Source organism: Strongylocentrotus purpuratus, unplaced genomic scaffold (assembly GCF_000002235.5).
Source record: "Strongylocentrotus purpuratus isolate Spur 01 unplaced genomic scaffold, Spur_5.0 spur5_scaffold_1, whole genome shotgun sequence".
Classification (NCBI taxonomy): domain Eukaryota; kingdom Metazoa; phylum Echinodermata; class Echinoidea; order Camarodonta; family Strongylocentrotidae; genus Strongylocentrotus; species Strongylocentrotus purpuratus.
In genome coordinates, this window is record NW_022145594.1 from 5,978,296 (window position 1) to 5,997,716 (window position 19,421).

General features: G+C 38.9%; 1 protein-coding gene across 1 annotated transcript; it reads right to left on the bottom strand.

The window, feature by feature from the left end:
* Nucleotides 1-3,954: 3,954 nt before the first annotated feature.
* LOC115921219 (craniofacial development protein 2-like) lies at nt 3,955-4,854 on the bottom strand. Its single transcript, XM_030978470.1, has one exon. It carries the CDS (start codon nt 4,852-4,854, stop codon nt 3,955-3,957), a length of 900 nt encoding a protein of 299 aa, XP_030834330.1.
* Nucleotides 4,855-19,421: the final 14,567 nt, after the last annotated feature.

The window sequence follows — 19,421 nt, forward strand, 5'->3', positions numbered from 1 at the left end:
TTCTGACAGTGTTATAGCAGTCTGAATAAATGTCTTTAAGGATTTTATGTATGCATTGTTAATTCCTTGGTCTTGAAGTGCCTTCAGTACTGCATATGTTTCTACGGAATCAAATGCCTTTTCGTAGTCTACGAATGCTACGCATAGAGGCATGTTGAACTCTTGGCATTTTTCTTTCAGTTGATTAATGGTGCGGATGTGGTCCATAGTTGAGAAACCCTTCTGAAGCCTGCCTGCTCCCTTGGTTGGTTGTTATCAAGGATTTTCTCTAGTCGGTTGGTGAGGATTTTTGTGTACAGCTTATACAGGTTTGAGAGGAGACTGATGGGTCTGTAGTTCTTGAGGTCTCGCTTGTCCCCCTTTTTGTGCAGAATTATCATTGTGGCTTCTTTCCATTGATGTGGTATCCTCCTTGTTTGCATACATGCATTGTAAAGTTTGGCTAGTTCCTCAGTTATTGTGTCTCCTCCTTCTTTGATTGTGTCTATAAGTGTGTTGTCTGGGCCTGGTGGCTTCCCTCTCTTCATTTGATTTATTGCATGTTGAACCTCCCAATCAGTTACAACTAGGGTCTCTTCTTGTGGTTCTCCTGGATCTTCTGTCTCTTTATTGCTATTGTATGGTTGTTCATAAAACTCTTCAATTCTTTGAATTATCTGGTCCTGATCTGTGATTTCTTGTCCATTGCTGTCGAGGAGGCTTGTGATTTTTTGTTTTCCATGTGCTAGTTTCTTGTAAGTTTTCTTCAGGCTTCTGTTTTCCTCAATTGTGGATTTGATCATTGTTGTGTTGTAGCAACGGATGTCTTCACGAAGCTTTTTCCTTACTGTTTTGCAGGTTTCTACGTATTCAACATTTTGGGTGCCTATGTCTTCTGCTTTCATGTTCCTTCTTTTTTCCATGAGTTTTCTGGTAGAATTTGATATCTTGTTTTCACGAGTTTTTGTTTTTTTCCCTGCGATCTTTATGGCGGTTTCTTGGGTTTTTTCCACTAGCAGATCAGTCCATGTTTCAAGAGATCTGTTTCCTTCTTCGTCTGTGCATTTATCCGTCAGGAGTTGAAATTGGGTTTTCAACTCCAGTTGAAATTCTGTTCTCTTCTCTTTTAGTTTCTCTAGACTGATGCAGGCGCGAATCCAGGATTTTCCAATAGGGGGGCCGGAAATTTGAAAATTGCGCAGACCGTTTTTCAACTCAACATACCAATCCTGACAAGGTCATATTAGAAGCACCATACCGGTACAATTTTTGACATTTTCACCGGGGGGGGGGGGGGCTTTCACAATTCGGCTAGTGAGCGAAGCGAGCGAGCAAAAATTTGAGGATAATGTTTTTTTTGTGAGAGTGTTATTTATCACCAAAATAAAGGGGAAAGATATTAAAAAAAAATCATATTCGGGCAGCTCGCTTCCCCCCCCCCCCAATTACGCGCGAAGCGCAGAAGCATTGATGTTTCATGAAGTTATTAGAGAAAAAAGAGAATTCGTTGTACCATTCTCGACTCCTAATCCTAGTCTAAATTTAGTTCCTCCCCCCTCCTCCCCCCCTCCCGCGCGAAGCGCGGAAGCTTTGACCTTTCATTAATTATAAGAGAAAGAAGACGACTTGTACCATTCTTGATTCTTAATCATTGTCTGAGTTCATCCCCCCCCCCCCCCTCCAGCGCAAAGCGTAGAAGCTTAACGTTTTATTAAATTATTAGAGAAAGAAGACGATTTGTTGTACCATTCTCGACTCTTAATCCTTGTCTGGATTGAGTCCCCCCCCCTCCCGCGCAAAGCGCGGAAGCTTTGACGTTTCATTAAATTATTAGAGAAAGAAGACGATTCGATGTACCGTTCTCGATTCTTAATCATTGTCTGAATTCAGCTCCCCCCTCCAGCGCAAAGCGCAGAAGCTTTGACGTTTCATTAAATTATTAGAGAAAGAAGACGATTCGATGTACCGTTCTGGACTCTTAATCCTTGTCTGAATTGAGTTCCCCCCCCTCCCACGCGAAGCGCGGAAGCTTTGACCTTTTATTAATTATAAGAGAAAGAAGACGACTTGTTGTACCATTCTCGATTCTTAATCATTGTCTGAGTTCATTCCCCCCCCCCCCCTCCAGCGCAAAGCGTAGAAGCTTAACGTTTCATTAAATTATTAGGGAGAAAGAAAACGATTCGTTGTACCGTTTTCGACTCTTAATCATTGTCTGAATTCAGTTTCCCCACCCCCTCCCGCGCGAAGCGCGGAAGATGTGACGTTTCATTAAATCATTAGACAAAGAAGACGATTCGTTGTACCGTTCTCGACTCTTAATCCTTGTTTGAATTGAGTCCCCCTCCCCCCCCCCCTCCCGCGCGAAGCGCGGAAGCTTTGACGTTTCATTAAATCATTAGCGAAAGAAGACGATTCGTTGTACCGTTTTTGACTCTTAATCCTTGTTTGAATTGAGTCCCCCCCCCTCCCGCGCAAAGCGCGGAAGCTTTGACGTTTCATTAAATTATTAGAGAAAAAGACGATTCGATGTACCGTTCTCGATTCTTAATCATTGTCTGAATTCAGCTCCCCCCTCCAGCGCAAAGCGCAGAAGCTTTGACGTTTCATTAAATAATTAGAGAAAGAAGACGATTCGATGTACCGTTCTGGTCTTTTAATCCTTGTCTGAATTGAGTCCCCCCCCCCCTCCCACGCGAAGCGCGGAAGCTTTGACGTTACATTAAATTTTTAGAGAAAAATGACGATTCGTTGTACCGTTCTCGATTCTTAATCATTGTCTGAATTCAGTTTCCCCACCCCCTCCCGCGCGAAGCGCGGAAGCTTTGACGTTTCATTAAATCATTAGAGAAAGAAGACGATTCGTTGTACCGTTCTCGACATGTCAGAATTTTCAAAAATGTTTCTTTGTCTGCTCCTATTTCGTCCTCTTACTGCCCCTACCGCCCCTAGCTACGCATGCTTTAAAGGGGGAAATGAAACAATCATGATTGTGATAGCACACAATTAGGTCAGTAGAAATGAAAGGGGAAAAAAGATCTATTACACCGACCATGGAATAATCACGACCGGGAGCGTCATATCATAGTTTTGTGTTATCGGGCGAGGGCCGGCGCGTAGCGTGGCCCTCTATCGGGCCCACGATCGCCGCCCATGTCCATGATTACTACCGACATGAGTTCAAATATAAGCACAAGCGAGTTGGTATGAGCTGAATCCAAATGAATGGCAAAATAAGAGTTGTGAAGCGGCCCTACCGTTAATTTAAAATTTGACTGTTGAGTATATAGCTTCTATTTGAAAGACATCCAATATATTGTGCCCTTTTCAATTTTTTCAAAAAGCAGGGGCTGTTTTTAACGTTTAACTTTGAATCCGTGGCTCGAGATTTTATGCGGCCGGCCCGGCCCCCTCTATTCAATAACGTTTCCCAATTCTTCTGGAATGACCCCAAATTTCCTGATTACAGTTTTTCCCTTATTCGTCGTTACTGTCACTTAGCGCCATTTCCTTGTCCTTCCCCCTTTCTTACCCGACTTTTCTCTTCCCCCTCCCCCCCACTCAGTGTTATCTCGGGTACGCGCATGCATGTTCCCTCTCTTTGAAAGCACCCCTTTATCTTCGGTGTGTAAAGTCAGTGCGGGCCGGATTTTTGTGTATTACGGGCCGGACTTTGTTGCGTGAAAAGTAACCCTTTATCGGAGATTTTGGAACACAAATACGGTCCCTCTGACCCCGGAGTGGGAGTGAGGTGGGGGGGGGGGGTATCTTCTTTTTCTTTTCTCCTTTTTCTCTCTCTCTCTCTCTCTCTCTCTCTTCTTTCTTTTCTCTTCTCTTTTCTCTTCTCCTTTTTTTCTTCTCTTCTCCTTTCTTTTTTCTCTTCTTTTTTTTTGCGCCGCCAATAGGGGGGGGGGGGGGGGCCGCGGCCGTTTCGGCCCCCTGGATCCGCCACTGTGATGCTACTTTGTTTTGGTTTTAGGAGTTTTTTTGCATCTCTAGTCGGGTGTTGATCTTCATCTTGCCCATTACCATCCTGTGGTCACTTCCCACGTGCACCTTATTGATTGTTTTCACATCTTGGATGATGTGAGGATTATCAGTTAATATGAAGTCAATTTCATTATTTGTGTTTCCGCCTGGGTTTTTCCATGTCCATTTCCTGGATGCTCCTTTCTTGAAGAAAGTGTTCATTATTTTCATTTTGTTGCTAATGGCGAATTCAAGAAGTCGGTCACCCCTGTCGTTTCTTTGCCTACTTCCGAAAGGGCCGATTGTGCTTTCTTCTCCTTCCTCTCTTTTCCCGACCTTGGCGTTAAAGTCACCCATGACTATTGTGAACTGTGTTTTACTGCCTTTCATCAAGTCCGTTATTTCCTCGTAGAGTTCCTTTACCTCTTCATCGTCGTGTGTTGAAGTTGGAGCATAGACTTGGATAATCTTGATTTTGTATCTCTTATTGATTTTAATTGTTATTTGTGCCAGACGTTCATTTATTCCTTTTATTTCAGAAATGTTACCGGCGATGCTTTTGTGTACCAGGAATCTTACTCCTGCTTCAGTCTTATTCTTCTTTCCTATATGGTAGAAATGGTGCCCACTTTTCAGTACTGTGAGTTCTTCTCCTCGTCTGCGGACTTCACCCAGTAAGACGATGTCCCACTTTATTCCTTGTAGTTCTTCCTCGAGTTCCAGTAGTCTCTCTTCTTGAAGTAGTGATCTTACGTTATAGGTTGCAATGTTCAGTTTCCATTGGTGGCCTGTCCGAACCCAGGGATTCTTAGCACCCCCTGCTCCTTGCTTTATCGGGCCGCCACCTTGATCCGGAACAAATGAGCTGCTGGGGACTGGGGGCCTTTGCTTATTTGTGTCTGTCATGCTGGTTTGTGGGGGCCTACCCAACCACGCTGGCCCAGTGCGGGTTGAATGGGGGATTTTACATCAGAGCTCCGACTCCTAGGTCGATGGCCTTACTGGGCTACGAAGTCAACCTCTCCGCCTATTTTCCCATAGGTGGGGCTATTTAACCAATATATGGAGCTTGGTTGGCGGGCGCCAGGGCATGTCCACACGCCGGTGGGCCTGCACGCCGCATCTCTGGGGCCCAAGGCTACTCCGAGATCTCTTACAGTTTTGCGTGGGACCGTGAGGTGCCCAGTTACCGTGTGTTGCCGCGAGGAGGCACTGTAAGAGTCTTGATGGAGGAGAGGCTATGTACTGGCAGGGGGAGGCTTACGCACTCGGCTCCCTTTTTCACCATGCGGTTAGCCAGCGGCAGCAGCTGAAAGCAGAAATTGCAAGCACTACGCTAAAACTACACTATGCTAATCTATTTCTACACACTACTGCACTAGACGCTTCACTACATCCTGTGTCTACTGACACTAACACATAGATCTATCTATCTATCTATTATCTACTATCTATTATCTATTATCTAAAACCAAAACTGCTTTTGTCTCAATTTTTTTAAAGAATACATAATATTCTTCTACTGTATTAAATTTGCAATCAAATATATTTGACATCATCAGAAATACAATTGTAGAAAAAAAAAATTAAACTAGTATTTATTAATAATTTCATTCATTTATTACATAACTTTGACTTCCTATTCTAGACTGAGAGGCCTGAATTACCTGCACTATTATGCTTCATATGGAACATTAGTCAGCCTACAGCTACCAGCTCTTTTTCTAGCTCCAAGAAAGAGGGACCACAACGCTAATAAGATGTTGCTATCATGGACTGGTTGCTTTCTTTTTCAACTAAAACTTTTAGTAAAAACAGATTTTCAAATTAAATTCTCGGAAGCTATTAAAATGCTCCAGTGAAGATACTAGCATTTTGCCATCGAGTTTGAGATTATTGGCTTAATAATATTTTTAAGGAAGTTAAATTGATAATTAATTTCATGTAGACGAACTATCGTATCAAGAAAAACACATTATCGCCAACTGCATGATCTGAAATGACGATGAGTTTCGCCTTTAGATTAAAAACCATATGAGTACGATAGCAATCCTTGCCAGAAATATTACTCTTTTAATCTCCATGAAGATACTTCGACTATACAGTGGCAGATATCAGCTGCAATAGTTTTAACAATTGGCTGTCAATTTAATAGTAACACTTTCATTTGTGTCATTGAAAATGTTCTTATTGTATCACTTGAATGTATGTGCTATCGCTCATCAAAATGTAGATTTCATTGATTAAAGTATAATTATAATGATTAGACATTTAAGCTTTAAAAATCCGTGTTAAGTTTAGTTTGTATGTGAGCAATGTATTTTTTTGTCATTAAACAAGATAAAGGTGGGGGGGGGGGGGGCAAAGAGTGAATGTATGAGATTGTACAGCGGTGTAATTATAAAACGATAATAAAGGGAAATGTGATTCAATGATGTATTTGTTTGATGGTGAATATTAAAATATCCTATCTATGCTTTTTTGTTATTTTTGTTATAGTAATTTTTTGTGAAGAGGGGGGGGGGGGGGTGTTGAAAGAGCAAAACAATCACTTTGAAAGGGACGGAATGCAAAGAGTTGTGATGGGAGTGTGGTTGTATGTTAATGAGAGAGAGAGAGAAAGAGAGATGTTTATGAATGGAATAAGGGCACATATTTGTAAGGGGAGCCTTCCAAAGTTGCGACTGTGTCGCGACGCGTCGGGGCGCAGAGCAGGATATGAGAACAAAGGAGGCGCCTTTATGCGCCCATTAGCGCCTTTTTGCGTCGGATAGGAGAGGACTTCATTTGGTTGCCAGCTCATTAAAATCTGGCTATTGTTTGGAGTCTCATTGTTACGAAATTACCCCGCCGGGGCGCGCCCCGGTGAAGCACTTGACATTTGTGAATGGGAGCTTAAACTTTGAATAGCTTTCGCGCCCTTTCGCGCCCGGTCCGGCGCATTAGTTATTCATGTAGTGCCCGCTTGTGTGTCGCTCTCGTCTTGCGAGATTTGACTCTGAAAAGCATTACTTTGGCTACTGATTTGTTTTAATATTATTTTACGTACATGACATTGATTACAATGTTTGTTCTGATTGTTTATTTTCCTCTCGAAATCGGAGTTCTGTAGGCGTTAACGTTGGCATGATTGTTCATTTTTTCATCTCCTCCTGTTCTGTTCATGATTGTGTTCAATATACTGTATCAATTTTAATACAAATTGATTTGTTCACGAAAAAAACAAATTTATTTTTATACTTACCCCACTCTCTCTGACATTGTTTTCCTCGTGCATGTTTTGACACTTTAATTGTAATTTTATATTTCCTTATAGCGATGTTATCGCATGTTTCGATTTTCTTGTTTTTTTTTTAAACAATTTTTTGTTGCATCTTGTAAACAGTTCTGTCGTATGATCATTATAAATCATATAATTATATCATCAGTCTGTTATTTCAATAAATAGATCCTTTGAATCTTCTTAAAATTAGAGAACGTATTTTAAAATCCGTGATGTTGAAAATGATACTTAATCAAGAATGTCATAGTTTCTCCTTGAATTGGATTTAAAAAGCGTTTTATCTGTATTACGATTTTTTTAATGCAAATGATATCCGTATTGTCGGGAACATCATCAATATGAATCGTTAGAAGGAAGACGCTCATTTTCAGAATGTTCTTTCTTTGCAAAACACCAATGTTACGAAGAAAATTAAATACACTGTACCCGTATCATCGGGGATATCGCAAAACTCCCAGGGAGATTATCAATTGCAAATCAACATAGTAAATTATGCCTAAATCGTAAGAATAGAGCATGCATTAAAAAAAAGAGAGTTACCAGGAAATGATGTTTGAAATTTCACCCCAAACATATCTCAAGAAGAAATTAGTTTATCATTCTGTGTCAAAGAATTTTATCGAATATTTCTTTGCGACGAAGGGGGGGGGGGGGGGGGGGGTTACATCCGCGGCCAGTTTTAGATCTAGGTCATTGTTAAGAATAACTAAAATACGTATATATAGTGCTGAATAGGGGCCACGTGTTATCGAAAGAGCGTAGTGCGTTCTAGAACATTGCTGAATTGCTTCTCGTAACAGAACTGTCTCACTGTCTAAATAAGGATCCATCCGGGGGATCCATCATGCACGTGTTGGTATCAAGTAGTAAACGGAATTAATAATGATTGCGTTGTTTTGGGACATTTTTTTTCGGGGGGGGGGGGCAGGGTAGCCCTTATTCTTCTTCTACTGGGTCATCAAGAAACACAAATAGTGTTGAAATTTTCCGCAATCCCTTTAGCGCCGAGGGTAGAAAAGCCTTTAGAAAAGTCAGCTGGACAATAGCAATTTAATGTTTGTCAAACAATCAGCGAGAAATACTGGGCAAACAGATATTAGCCCACGTCTTCAATATAACCAGGGAATCCCGATATAACTAAGCACATGCTCACAATATGAATATCAAATCTGGCTATTGTTTGGAGACTCATTGTTACTGTCTGGTAAAGGGGTACTTTTCACGCACCAAAGTCCGGCTCGTCTAGTACACACAAATCCGGACCGTATTGACTTTACACACCGGACTTAGGGGACTGTTTTCAAAAGGAGGGAAAATGCATATGCGTACCCTACATAACACTCATTCGGGGGGGGGGGGGGGGGGGGGGGAGGGGTGCGCTTAAAGGCGAAGCGCTTTTTGTGAATTGTGAATTTGTGAATTTGAAAAGCTTTCGCGCCCGTTCCTACGCATTAGTTATTCATGTAATCCCCGCGTGTGTGTCCGCTCTCGTCTTGAAAGATTTGACTCTAAAATTTTCACTTTGGCTACTGATATGTTTTATTATTATTTTACGTACAAGACATTGATTTAGATTGTTGTTCTGATTGTTATTTTCCTCCCAAATATCGAAGTTGTGTAGGCGTTGACGTTGTTATGATTGTTCATTTCTGTTCATTAATGTGTTCACTACTTGTATTATATTAATTTCTTCACGAACAAAACAAAAACGATATGTATAATTGTATTCCTTCTGTATGTTTTGACACATTATTTGTTTCATATTACATTTATTTTGTTCTGTCATCCGATCAAAATAGGTCATATATCTATATCATCACTCTGTTCTTTCTCATGCAAGATCGATTTAAAGAATAGAAACGTTGGTTCTCTAAATCTTCGCAAAATCAGCTATTGTATTTGAATACCCGTGATTTAAAAATGATACTTATAATCAAAGAGATTGAAAGATTCTGCTTGAAATAAGATTATAGGGCGTTTATAAATATGTCATACAAAACAAACAAACATCTGCAAATTAAAGATATTACACAAATGATAGTCGTATTGTCGGGAGCCTGCATCATCAAAACGTTTCGGTAGATTGAACAATTCGAAATCGCCTATCTGTTCCAAACATGAAATTCGATCGAATATTTCTTCGCGAAGAAACTTTATTGGTGGTGTCATTTGTCTTAACAATTTGTTATCTTCAATGTTCGTGACGTTTTGACGTTTCATATTTGTTAGCTAGCGCTAGTAAAGTCTTTTGTTTTAGCGTGCACTGTATATAGTTATAAGGCCTGAACACGTCATGTTCACATTGGGTGTTATATAGCATACGGATATTATAGTACATGTAACTTTTAAAAGCACTTTGTTTTTGCAACGCAATGACAAAAGACAGCTCTTTGAGCAGCTAATAGTTGTTGCGATCATTGTTCCGCTCACAGGCGGCTATTCCCAATTACCGGGCATTATTTGTTATTGTATCATTAGTTAAGTTTATTAATCTATTCATGTTTTCTATTTATTTATTTAGTTTTGGGGAGGGGGGATGTCGTATTACGAATTCATGACCCTTATACATAATGACCATATGTTCTCAAATTACGAATAGCGGTCTTCATGAATAGTAATTGTCCAATGAATTAGCGGTCCTTATAACTAGCGAGCGGAGCCCTCCTGATTGACCTCTGCCATTTTGGTCCGGCCGTTCACTTCGCCGCCCCCCTCTCTCACACACACACATATGTGTAGCTAAACAAGAATCTATAGCAAGTCGGACAATTATAGCGATCAAACAATAGTCGCGTGAAATCCTGCCACGGCATTCTATGTTTTTACCTTTAGAGCGAACTTTTCTTTTGTATTCGCTCCATAGAACTCTACTTTATCTTACAGCGAGGTGAAATGAAAAGAGCGTCATCATGAGTAGATCTATTGTTTGATGTTATCCTTCTTCTCCCTAGTTAAGCCAAACCTTCAATTTAGGCCTATCCATAAAAGGTAGCTTCCTGTACCGTTCGCTTTTTTTTTCCTGACTGCTATATGAAGCATGTGTATGCTCTGAATTAGGCAAACAGGGGACCGGCGGGTTTAAGATCCTCTCCGAACGAAATGTAATGTTGGGTTATGCCTTACAATAGCATATCGACTTGGTTTCTAACCAGGGAGCTCCCGGTTACGAGCTGCTCTGTTCTACTACTGGGCTATAGCGCCTCCCTCCTTTTAAAAAGATCGTTTAAAATTTGCCGTTTTTTTTTTTTTTAGAATAAGAATCAAAACATGTTTGGTATGTTTTTTGTATCTGTGCATTAAGATTTCAAAATTTCACTTTCGCCACTTAATTATAACAATCTACGAATAAATGATTCGAATGTTGTGTCGAATGATTAATTATCATCATGAACTGATTAATGTTTTGTATTGCATTTCCAATTGCTGCTCAACTTTATCACCATCAGGCTACACTTTTTTGTTTACATCTTCATTACACACATGTTTTATAATCTCGATATAGTTCCCGGACTCTTTTTTCTATTTATTCCACTTTAAAAAAAGAGCTATGGAATTATTATGATTTAAAACGCCTTTTGGACGGGCAATTTTCGAAGGCATATCTCGGGCGTGAAATCCTGCCACGGCATTTTATGTTTTTTTTTCCCTGAGGCCACTTAACAAAATATACATGTTAAGCGTCCCCGCCTGCTTCCTTTTTGGGGGCCGCCTCCTATTTTTATTTTTGGGGAAATAATATGAAAAACAATACTAAAATGGATCTATTACTGATTTTTTTTAAAAGTTAAAAGATGTCGGCGGCCATTTTGAAAAATAGCCCGACTGTCAGGGAAAATGTACCGAGCGGCCATTTTGAGCGGCCATTTTGAAAGAAAAAGAAAAGAAAAGAGAGGGCCTCCTCCTTCCTAGTTTTCGAAAAAACAGGACACTAATAAAAAAAACTTTTATTTGGCCTTAGAGCGAACTTTTCTTTTGTATTCGCTCCGTAAAACTCTACTTTATCAAACAGCGAGGTGAAATGAAAAGAGCGTCATCTTGAGTAAATCGTTTGTTTGATGTTATTCTTCTTATCCCTAATAAGCAAACCTTCAATTTATTAGAACCAAGTCATGGGAAGAGAAAAAAAAAGGATTAGACTGACAAAATATAAATTCTTCCAAGCTCAGGCTGTGGCGATGTGCAACGCGTAGCGTGAATATGAATGACGAGAGAGAAAGATAATTCCTTTGTCCATTATACGACGCTAGAATCATATCGCGATGTGGGAATTATACAAATATGTTGATAATCATTCAAATTACAAACATACACAAGCGACCCAAACAGTAATCAATTTGCCGACTATAACCGCATACATGTAGTCATTCACATCATTCGTCTTTTATTTTTTGTTGTTGGGGACAATTAAGCTCGCAATTAAACAACCATTAATCGTACATAGTCATCTTTATTTCACATTTCATACAGTCGTCACAAAAATTAAAAGGAGGCGTATTAAACCCAACAAAAATAAATCATAATGTATTCTGATCAAGATGAACGAGTGTGTTGATTGCCCCCCAAAACAAAGACGATCCCACCAGAGAAGTTCATGCTGTGCTGTAGTAATGTACATCGCAAAGCTTCGCCACAATGATTGGAAAGGTAATACCCCGCCCGTTACGACGCAAAACGGCGCGAGAAGAATAGATCGCGACGCGAGAAGAATACATCATTTTTTTTTTTTACAAACAATGGAAAGTTTATCAGCACGAAAACCGGAGGAGGGGAAGACAGGCTTTGGCCGACAAATACTTTCTGTATATCAAGTTTAAGCTGTACCGCGCATCACGAGCGTGAACAATGACGGGAGAGATAATCTTCCATCGCCTGGTGAGGCGCAAAAGGGCGCAAGAAGAATAGAGCGGGTTTATACTAACAATAGACGGTTTCTTTTCATATGCAAGAATCAGGTGAGGGTGACTATTGCGCCCCTTCGCGCCCCTTTGCGCCTCAATGCGTCTCTTGGGACGCCACTGTTCTATTCATCGCGCCCCGACGCGTCCGGGCACAGTCGCAACTTTGGAAGGCTCCCCTAAGCAACTATAGTAAAAAAAAAATAAAAAAAAAATAGAGAAAAGGGTGCACATAAAAGAATGGAAAAGGGCTCTTCTAAGAAGGAAACAGTAGCAGTTCTCAGAAATAACAAGAGGCACAAAAAGGACAAAGTACTTAAAGGAAAAGTACACTTTATAACAAATTAAAAGGGATATTCAGGAGAAAATTGTCCGCACACTAAAGTACATACTTTGAGAAATGGGCCATTGTCCCCCCCCCCCCACCCCCGAAGTGCCACCTCGGGTATTGTTCATGCCTGGTATAAACTTGGATGATTTAATTAAAATTTTAGTAATTACCAAATATTTGCCATTAATTTGAACAGATTTATTCTTCATTTTTTGATGCATAATCAAATTAAAGCCAAATAATGCTGAACATCAGGGTCAGATTCATCCGGAAGGCAAGGGGGAGGGGCCCAATTTGTGAGAAAATACTTTAACTCCATACCCCGCCCCCCCTCCCGTTGAGCAAAAAAATAAATAAAAGGTGAAATAGTGTTTACCATCTTTTTGATGGTTAAACTTTTTATTTGGCCCGTGCACCCCAGGCCCTCCCCATAGATCCGCCACTGCTATGAACAAAGCATATTAATGATGGAATGAATAATAGATAAAAGTTGTTCTTGACATTGATGGATCATATCTTAACTAACAATTGATTTGATCGGATCAATTTCAAGATAAATTTGTATCTTTATTTATTCCATCATTGCTTTGCTATGTTCAGCATTCATTGGCTTTAGAGGCATAAGTGTCGGCTAACTTCAGACATTCTCGCCGCCATATGGCTGTATAGTTTTCTGCATTACAATGGTTAAAACTATGCAGCCATAAAACTATACAGACATTCTCGCCGCCATGGCTGTATAGTTTCCTGCATTGTGATGGGTTAAAACTATGCAGCCATAAAACTATACAGACATTCTAGCCCCCATGGCTGTATAGTTTCCTGCATTGTGATTGGTTAAAACTACGCAGCCATAAAACTTTACAGACATTCTCGCCGCCATGGCTGTATAGTTTCTTGCACTGTGATTGGTTAAAACCGTACAGCCATAAAACTATACAGACATTCTCGCCGCCATGGCTGTATAGTTTCCTGCATTGTGATTGGTTAAAACCTTACATCCATTCGATGGATGTATAGTTGTATAGTTGTCATGTTTATGGCACGTTCCGCCCGTCATAGCCCTAGGGTGTAGTTGTCCTAGAGGGTGGCTATCCTAGGGGTGGTTATCCGGTGGGTGGTTTTCCGGTGGGTAGATGTCCTAGAAACCCTTTCATACAATTCTTTTGCAGGTTAGGGATAATACTAATCGTTTGCTCGTGGCAGGAGATGGTGCGACAATTCGAATGTTAATAACAATGCAAAAGGAGCCTGCTGAGTCCCAGGGGTCTCATTCATGTAGATATACTGTAAGCATGCGTGATCACAGGTTTTCCAGACACCCTAAACGAGGATTTCCTCTGAAGCCAATTCTATTCTAATAAATGGTATCGAACTAGAATGTGTTCAAAGTAGAAAATTCCTTGGAATTTTTGTCGATTGCAAATTAACATAGAAAGTGCATATTAATTATTTATGTAAATTATTATCAAGAAACATTGGTATCATAAATCATGTTAAAAATACATGTGCTTTACCGGTTTTATCAGCACTGTATACAACCCTAATTTTGCCTTTCCTAAATTATGGGATTTTAGCATGGGGTAATCCTTGTAAGACTTTAATGGATCGAATATTAAATTTGCAGAAGCGTGCATTAATAAGACTTATCCATAATGTCTACTTTCGTTCCCATACTAACCACTTATTTTTACAAGACAACATTCTTAAATTTGATGATTCGCATTCTTGGTACCTCGGATCTTTATGTTCCAACTTATTAAAAACGAGTTACTTATCCCGATTTCCTCCATTTTTCAAAAAGATAACGAGATACATTCATACCTCCCTAGACAGTCTTACAACTTCCACACTCCTCGAATGAGAACAGCTTCGGCACAAAAAACCATTACTTACAACGGTCCAGTATTTTGGAATAATATAAATCCATTTGACTCTCGGGTCAATCCCTTTTCCCTTTATTTTACGGATCTAACCTCCTTTTTCTAGAGCTTCTGCAACCATTCATTTTCCTTTTTTTTAATCTTTCTTTCTTTTTGACTTCTACTGCTTTCCTCTATTTTTTTTCCCTCTCTTTTATTTTTTATTTCCCCCCTAAATTCATTATTTCTTTGCTACATATTTGTTTCATTTATTGATGTTCTAAGTATACTTTGTTCAAGTAATATTGTAAAACAGCATCTGAGGAACTAACACTTTAACAAGCTCTGCTTCTAGTTAGTTCCTCCTTTCTCGTGCTATTTCTATTATATTTGTCGTTTCATTGTTTATTTTTTGTAATATACGTATTCATTGTATTATGTTTTTCATCAGAAATTAAAAAAAAAAAAATCATTTGAAACACACCCTAAGTGAGGATTTAGCGTGTTTTTTCTCCTGACTACACACCCCAAACGAGTAAATCACAAAAGTGTACTCCTAAACAAGTATTGTAAAATTGTAAGCCCTTAAGCATCTTGAAGTGCGATAGGGATTACCATTAAAGTTGTTGACAATGTACACAAAATAATCAAATTGTGCTTCTGATGTGAAATTCACAATGTAGGCCTACACATTTATTTCAATAGAGAAGCAATTACATCAACCTGTACAATATCAAATGGGTTTAATGCATATTCATCATAAGTCCTTTCTTTGAAAAAAAGAATTAAATTTCAAATTTGATCTATTTGATATAAGTACATGTAGTGTTTACAAAAAGTACACAATGTACAATGAACAGTTACTATTATACTATGCAAAACAAAATCTAAATGTATAATACCTGAGGACCACATATACACATTTACCCTATACCAATAACACCCATCCATATCAGTAGAGGGCATCCAATATATACAAGAAAGTTGGTGACTTCTGTATGAATAATAAAATAAAATATGCTTTCTCTTACTTTACACCGACATTGGCATTTGAGGGTAGTATACTTTTGAGCTACTTTTTCGGCTTTTGTCTTAGTGGGGATTGTTTTAAGGTTGGGTGAGGAAGTGCGGACCAGCTATAAGTTGGCCTTAGAGAAGCATTGCCTTTACAAGTAGAACATGGTTTGACCTGGGATCTGGTGATATTGAGTAATTTTAAGTTGTGTGTTTAGGGCTCGTGTTAGTGTTTAACGTACACTAACACTAGCCCTCAGCACCGAAATGGAAATCAGCTGGTGTTAAGGCTTTGACCTCTGAATATCGTCAACTTCCAGTAGCTAGCGTTATTTGCTGAACCGAGGGACGGATCCAGCCGGCGGCAAGGGAGGGGGGCAAATAGGGGGCCTAATTTCTGAGAAATATTTAGCGGCGAAGCAGCCAGCCGGCGATTAAGCGGGGGGGGGGGGGGGGGGGTAAGAGCACTATTAAAAAAAAAAACTCAACACCCACTCACCCCCCCCCCTTCTTGAGCTAGGGGAGTCAGGGGAGGAGGCCACCTTTTTTTCTTCAAAAAAGGTTAAATTTATACGTTTGGGCCAGGGGAGGGGGCCTGGACCTCCGGCCCCCTAAAGCCGCCACTGGCTGAACCAACCTTTGTGGCTCGTGTTAATATTTTACATACAAATGTCCTATTCACTAACACTAGCCCCTAGGGATTAAGCAAATATTGATTTCCAGTTCTGTGTGAGTGTTGTAGCCGCACAACAGTCTACGCACGAACGACAGTAATTTATTGTCTGACGGTTAAATAAAAATGTGTGAAACAAGTCCTTTACTATGTGATTCATACATTCTTCTTCGTAAAATGAGTTATTTTGTTAAGACCAGAGAAATAAGTTTATATTTATACTAAGCTTTCCAAGATATCTTTAGTTTGTATGTACTATTATTAAATCACCTTCGTGAAATCAGGACTGTGTGGCGATGTGACCGTGGTGATGTTTTTTACTTATTTTTATTTTTCTATTTGTTTTCTTTTAACATCATAATAGTTTAGTGTATTTTAAGATATCCCTATAAATTAACATATTAAACGTACATGAAAAAATAAACACCTTAAGCATCCAACACCCATGAATGGGAACCTATGTAAAAGACAAACAAAAAACATAGAAACAAATAAGCATACACTTAGTCTTTAACAAAAACATGAGAGAGAAAGAAAAAGTAGAAGCATAAACAAAACAAAACAAAGAGCTTTGTGGCATCCAATAAACATGTTTTGACACTCATGACAGTCTCATTTTCCTTCATTCTTCCTTATTACAAACTTTATGAATAATATCAAAGCTTAAAAAGACTATATTTTAAATTTTCCTACTTATATGATGGATTCCTACGGAGTTATGATCGATTGCCATTTTGTATTCTTGACTTTTACTTTCTAAAAACATCCTTTTGTATTTCTGTCGTAGAGGGTGCTCCTCTCTTTTCCCAACTGCGTTAAATCATAAACTTGATCAGCAGAATAACATGATTCACTACATTAAAAAAAACCTATATTTGTATGATTTATCCCTAAATGAACTTCTTTCCATGTCAGTTGTTTTAGTATTGGACTATATAAAGCGTTTCCATTTCCATCCATTTTAGTTGTGTACATTTAAATATGGCATGTCGGTAAGTTTTTTCATCTTTATCACTAAATTAACAGTTATTACTTTTTGTAAACGGAAAACGATATAAGTGATGATTTGTGTAAATTATATTGTACAATATTTTTAATTGAAACTCTCGGAGTCGGCTATTTAGGGTATATTGCCTTAGTCTAAAATAGATCTGCTCTATTTCTTGAATCGACATATTGTGGTCTGAAGACAGATTTTGAAATGAAACGGATACAGTGAATATACGTTTTATACTTGATTCGTAGATCATGTTTGATGTAACATCCGAAAAATTATATATCTTTTGGAAAAAGTAGAATTCAAGAACTAATTTGATATCATTTGGTCTATGCTTGAATGCAATACTCCTCTTCCAACTACAAGGAATAGTATTATATATTTGTTATATCGTTAACAAATCCTCTGTTTTTAAACCAGAGTTTTCAAATATTTCTGTACCTTCAAATTACGATCGCCTTCCACGGTATGGTGAATTATATATCTATTGTTAAAAAACAAGTTCTCATCAAAGAAAGTTGTCCCATTATACTTAATATATTTGTTATTAAAAATAACTTCGTTATCTTGCTAATACTCATCTTTTCCCCTGAAATTGTCCATATCCAGCCAAAGTAAGACCATATCTTCATAATACTTAGGTAATACTAACTTAATGAAATGGTCTCATTAAGAATGATTGTGTTTACATTTCATACTTTGATCCCCTGTCAAAAGTCTTTTATCCACATGACTCTTTGTACTTTCACGAGTAGCCTGAAATGCATCATTTTAAGTCCCCCTTTTCCATATTCTTGATATTGTCGTTCTTTTTATTTCTCCGTTCCTTTCCATAAAAAATTGAAACAGGCTTCTTCAACTTCTGGAAACACCCATTCCGGAAAAGAAATGACTGAACAAACATAGGACAATTTAGATAGTGCAAATACCTTTAATGAATGAATTTTCCCAATTAAGGTTGGATCACGTTGCTTCCACCAGTTTAAACGTTTTTTTGATCTCACTGAGAATGTCCTTATTATTCATGCTTTCCTTTATTTTGACGTCTAAGGAAAAATATATACGTAATATCTTTACAAAATTTGTCTTCTTCCCAAATGGGGGTTGACTTTCAATTTGTGTAGATGAACCTAAAGGCAAGATATACGTTTTGTCTTTGTTTACCTTAAGTCCAGAGGCTTTATAAAAACTATTAAATGTGTCATTCATGATTTTGCGTCTTGTAAAACAAATTGTAATATCATCAGCATATATTATTTGATTAACTCTTTTAGTACCAAATTCAATACCGTTTATTGCTCTATTCTTACGAATATAGTGGGCTAAAGTTTAAATGCACACAAGGAATAAATATGGTGAAAGTGGGCCTCCAGGTCTTACTCCTTTTTCAATTTAAAAATGACTGTTTGACATATTTTCAATTAAAACAGTGGTGCTAAGCTATTGATATTGATGTCGGTACCGGGCTCTTAATTTCATCAGCAAATTTCTAGCTCGATTTAATAGCTTTTGACTGCTCTAAACACTAACACTAACACCCAACTGGGAAAGCACTCACTGCTAGTATCTAGACAAGGCTAATTTTGTTACGCTAGTACTCGCTGCTAGACATTAACGTTAGATACTACTAGGCTTACAGTCTATATATTGCTGTGGTATGTTAGTCAAGATGGCGACAACATTTGGTTCATTGGATTCTTTCAATGGTGCCATTGGGACATGGACTAAGTACGTTGTGCGGATGGAACATTTCTTTGCAGCGAATAATATTCCCGAGGGGAAAAAAAAAAGTTTTTTTGTTGCCGTCGGTAGGAGCTAAGATGTACAAGTTGATAAAGACATTTCTAGCCCCAAGCTTTGGGGCTTGAAGCCCAAGCGAGAACAAACCAGGTTTCAAGGGAAGAAAAGTGGATACTCTACAATTCACCATACCCATGGAGTCGAACGTGAGGATGAAGAAGAGTATGATGTGCCTACTTACAAGCTCTTCACACAGGGCAGTAATCTGTGATCTGCGATGGGTGAACAGGATTTCAGACGTAATTGGTCTAAGGATGAAGTTCAGCTGATGGAATCTTTAGCTCGCATCAAAACATACACAGGGAAGACGATCAGAGTTCTAGGGAAATGTTATGTCAAAGTGATAAGTCAAGGAAAAGAAGTAAAGCTCCCCTCTACTGGTTGTCCCTGGAAATGGCTCCAGTTTGCTAGGTCGAAACTGGCTTGCTCACATCCGCCTTGATTGGAGCGGAATCAAGCTAGAACATGAAGGAGTTTTCTTATTTTTATCCTCTGCTTGGCAAATATGTCGACGTTTTCCAGAAGGAGTTAGGTGAGATCAAAGATTTGGAGGCTAAGATCTTCCTGTAAGAGGGTGCTACTCGTCGCTTTTTCAAAGCTCGACCAGTGCCTTACAGC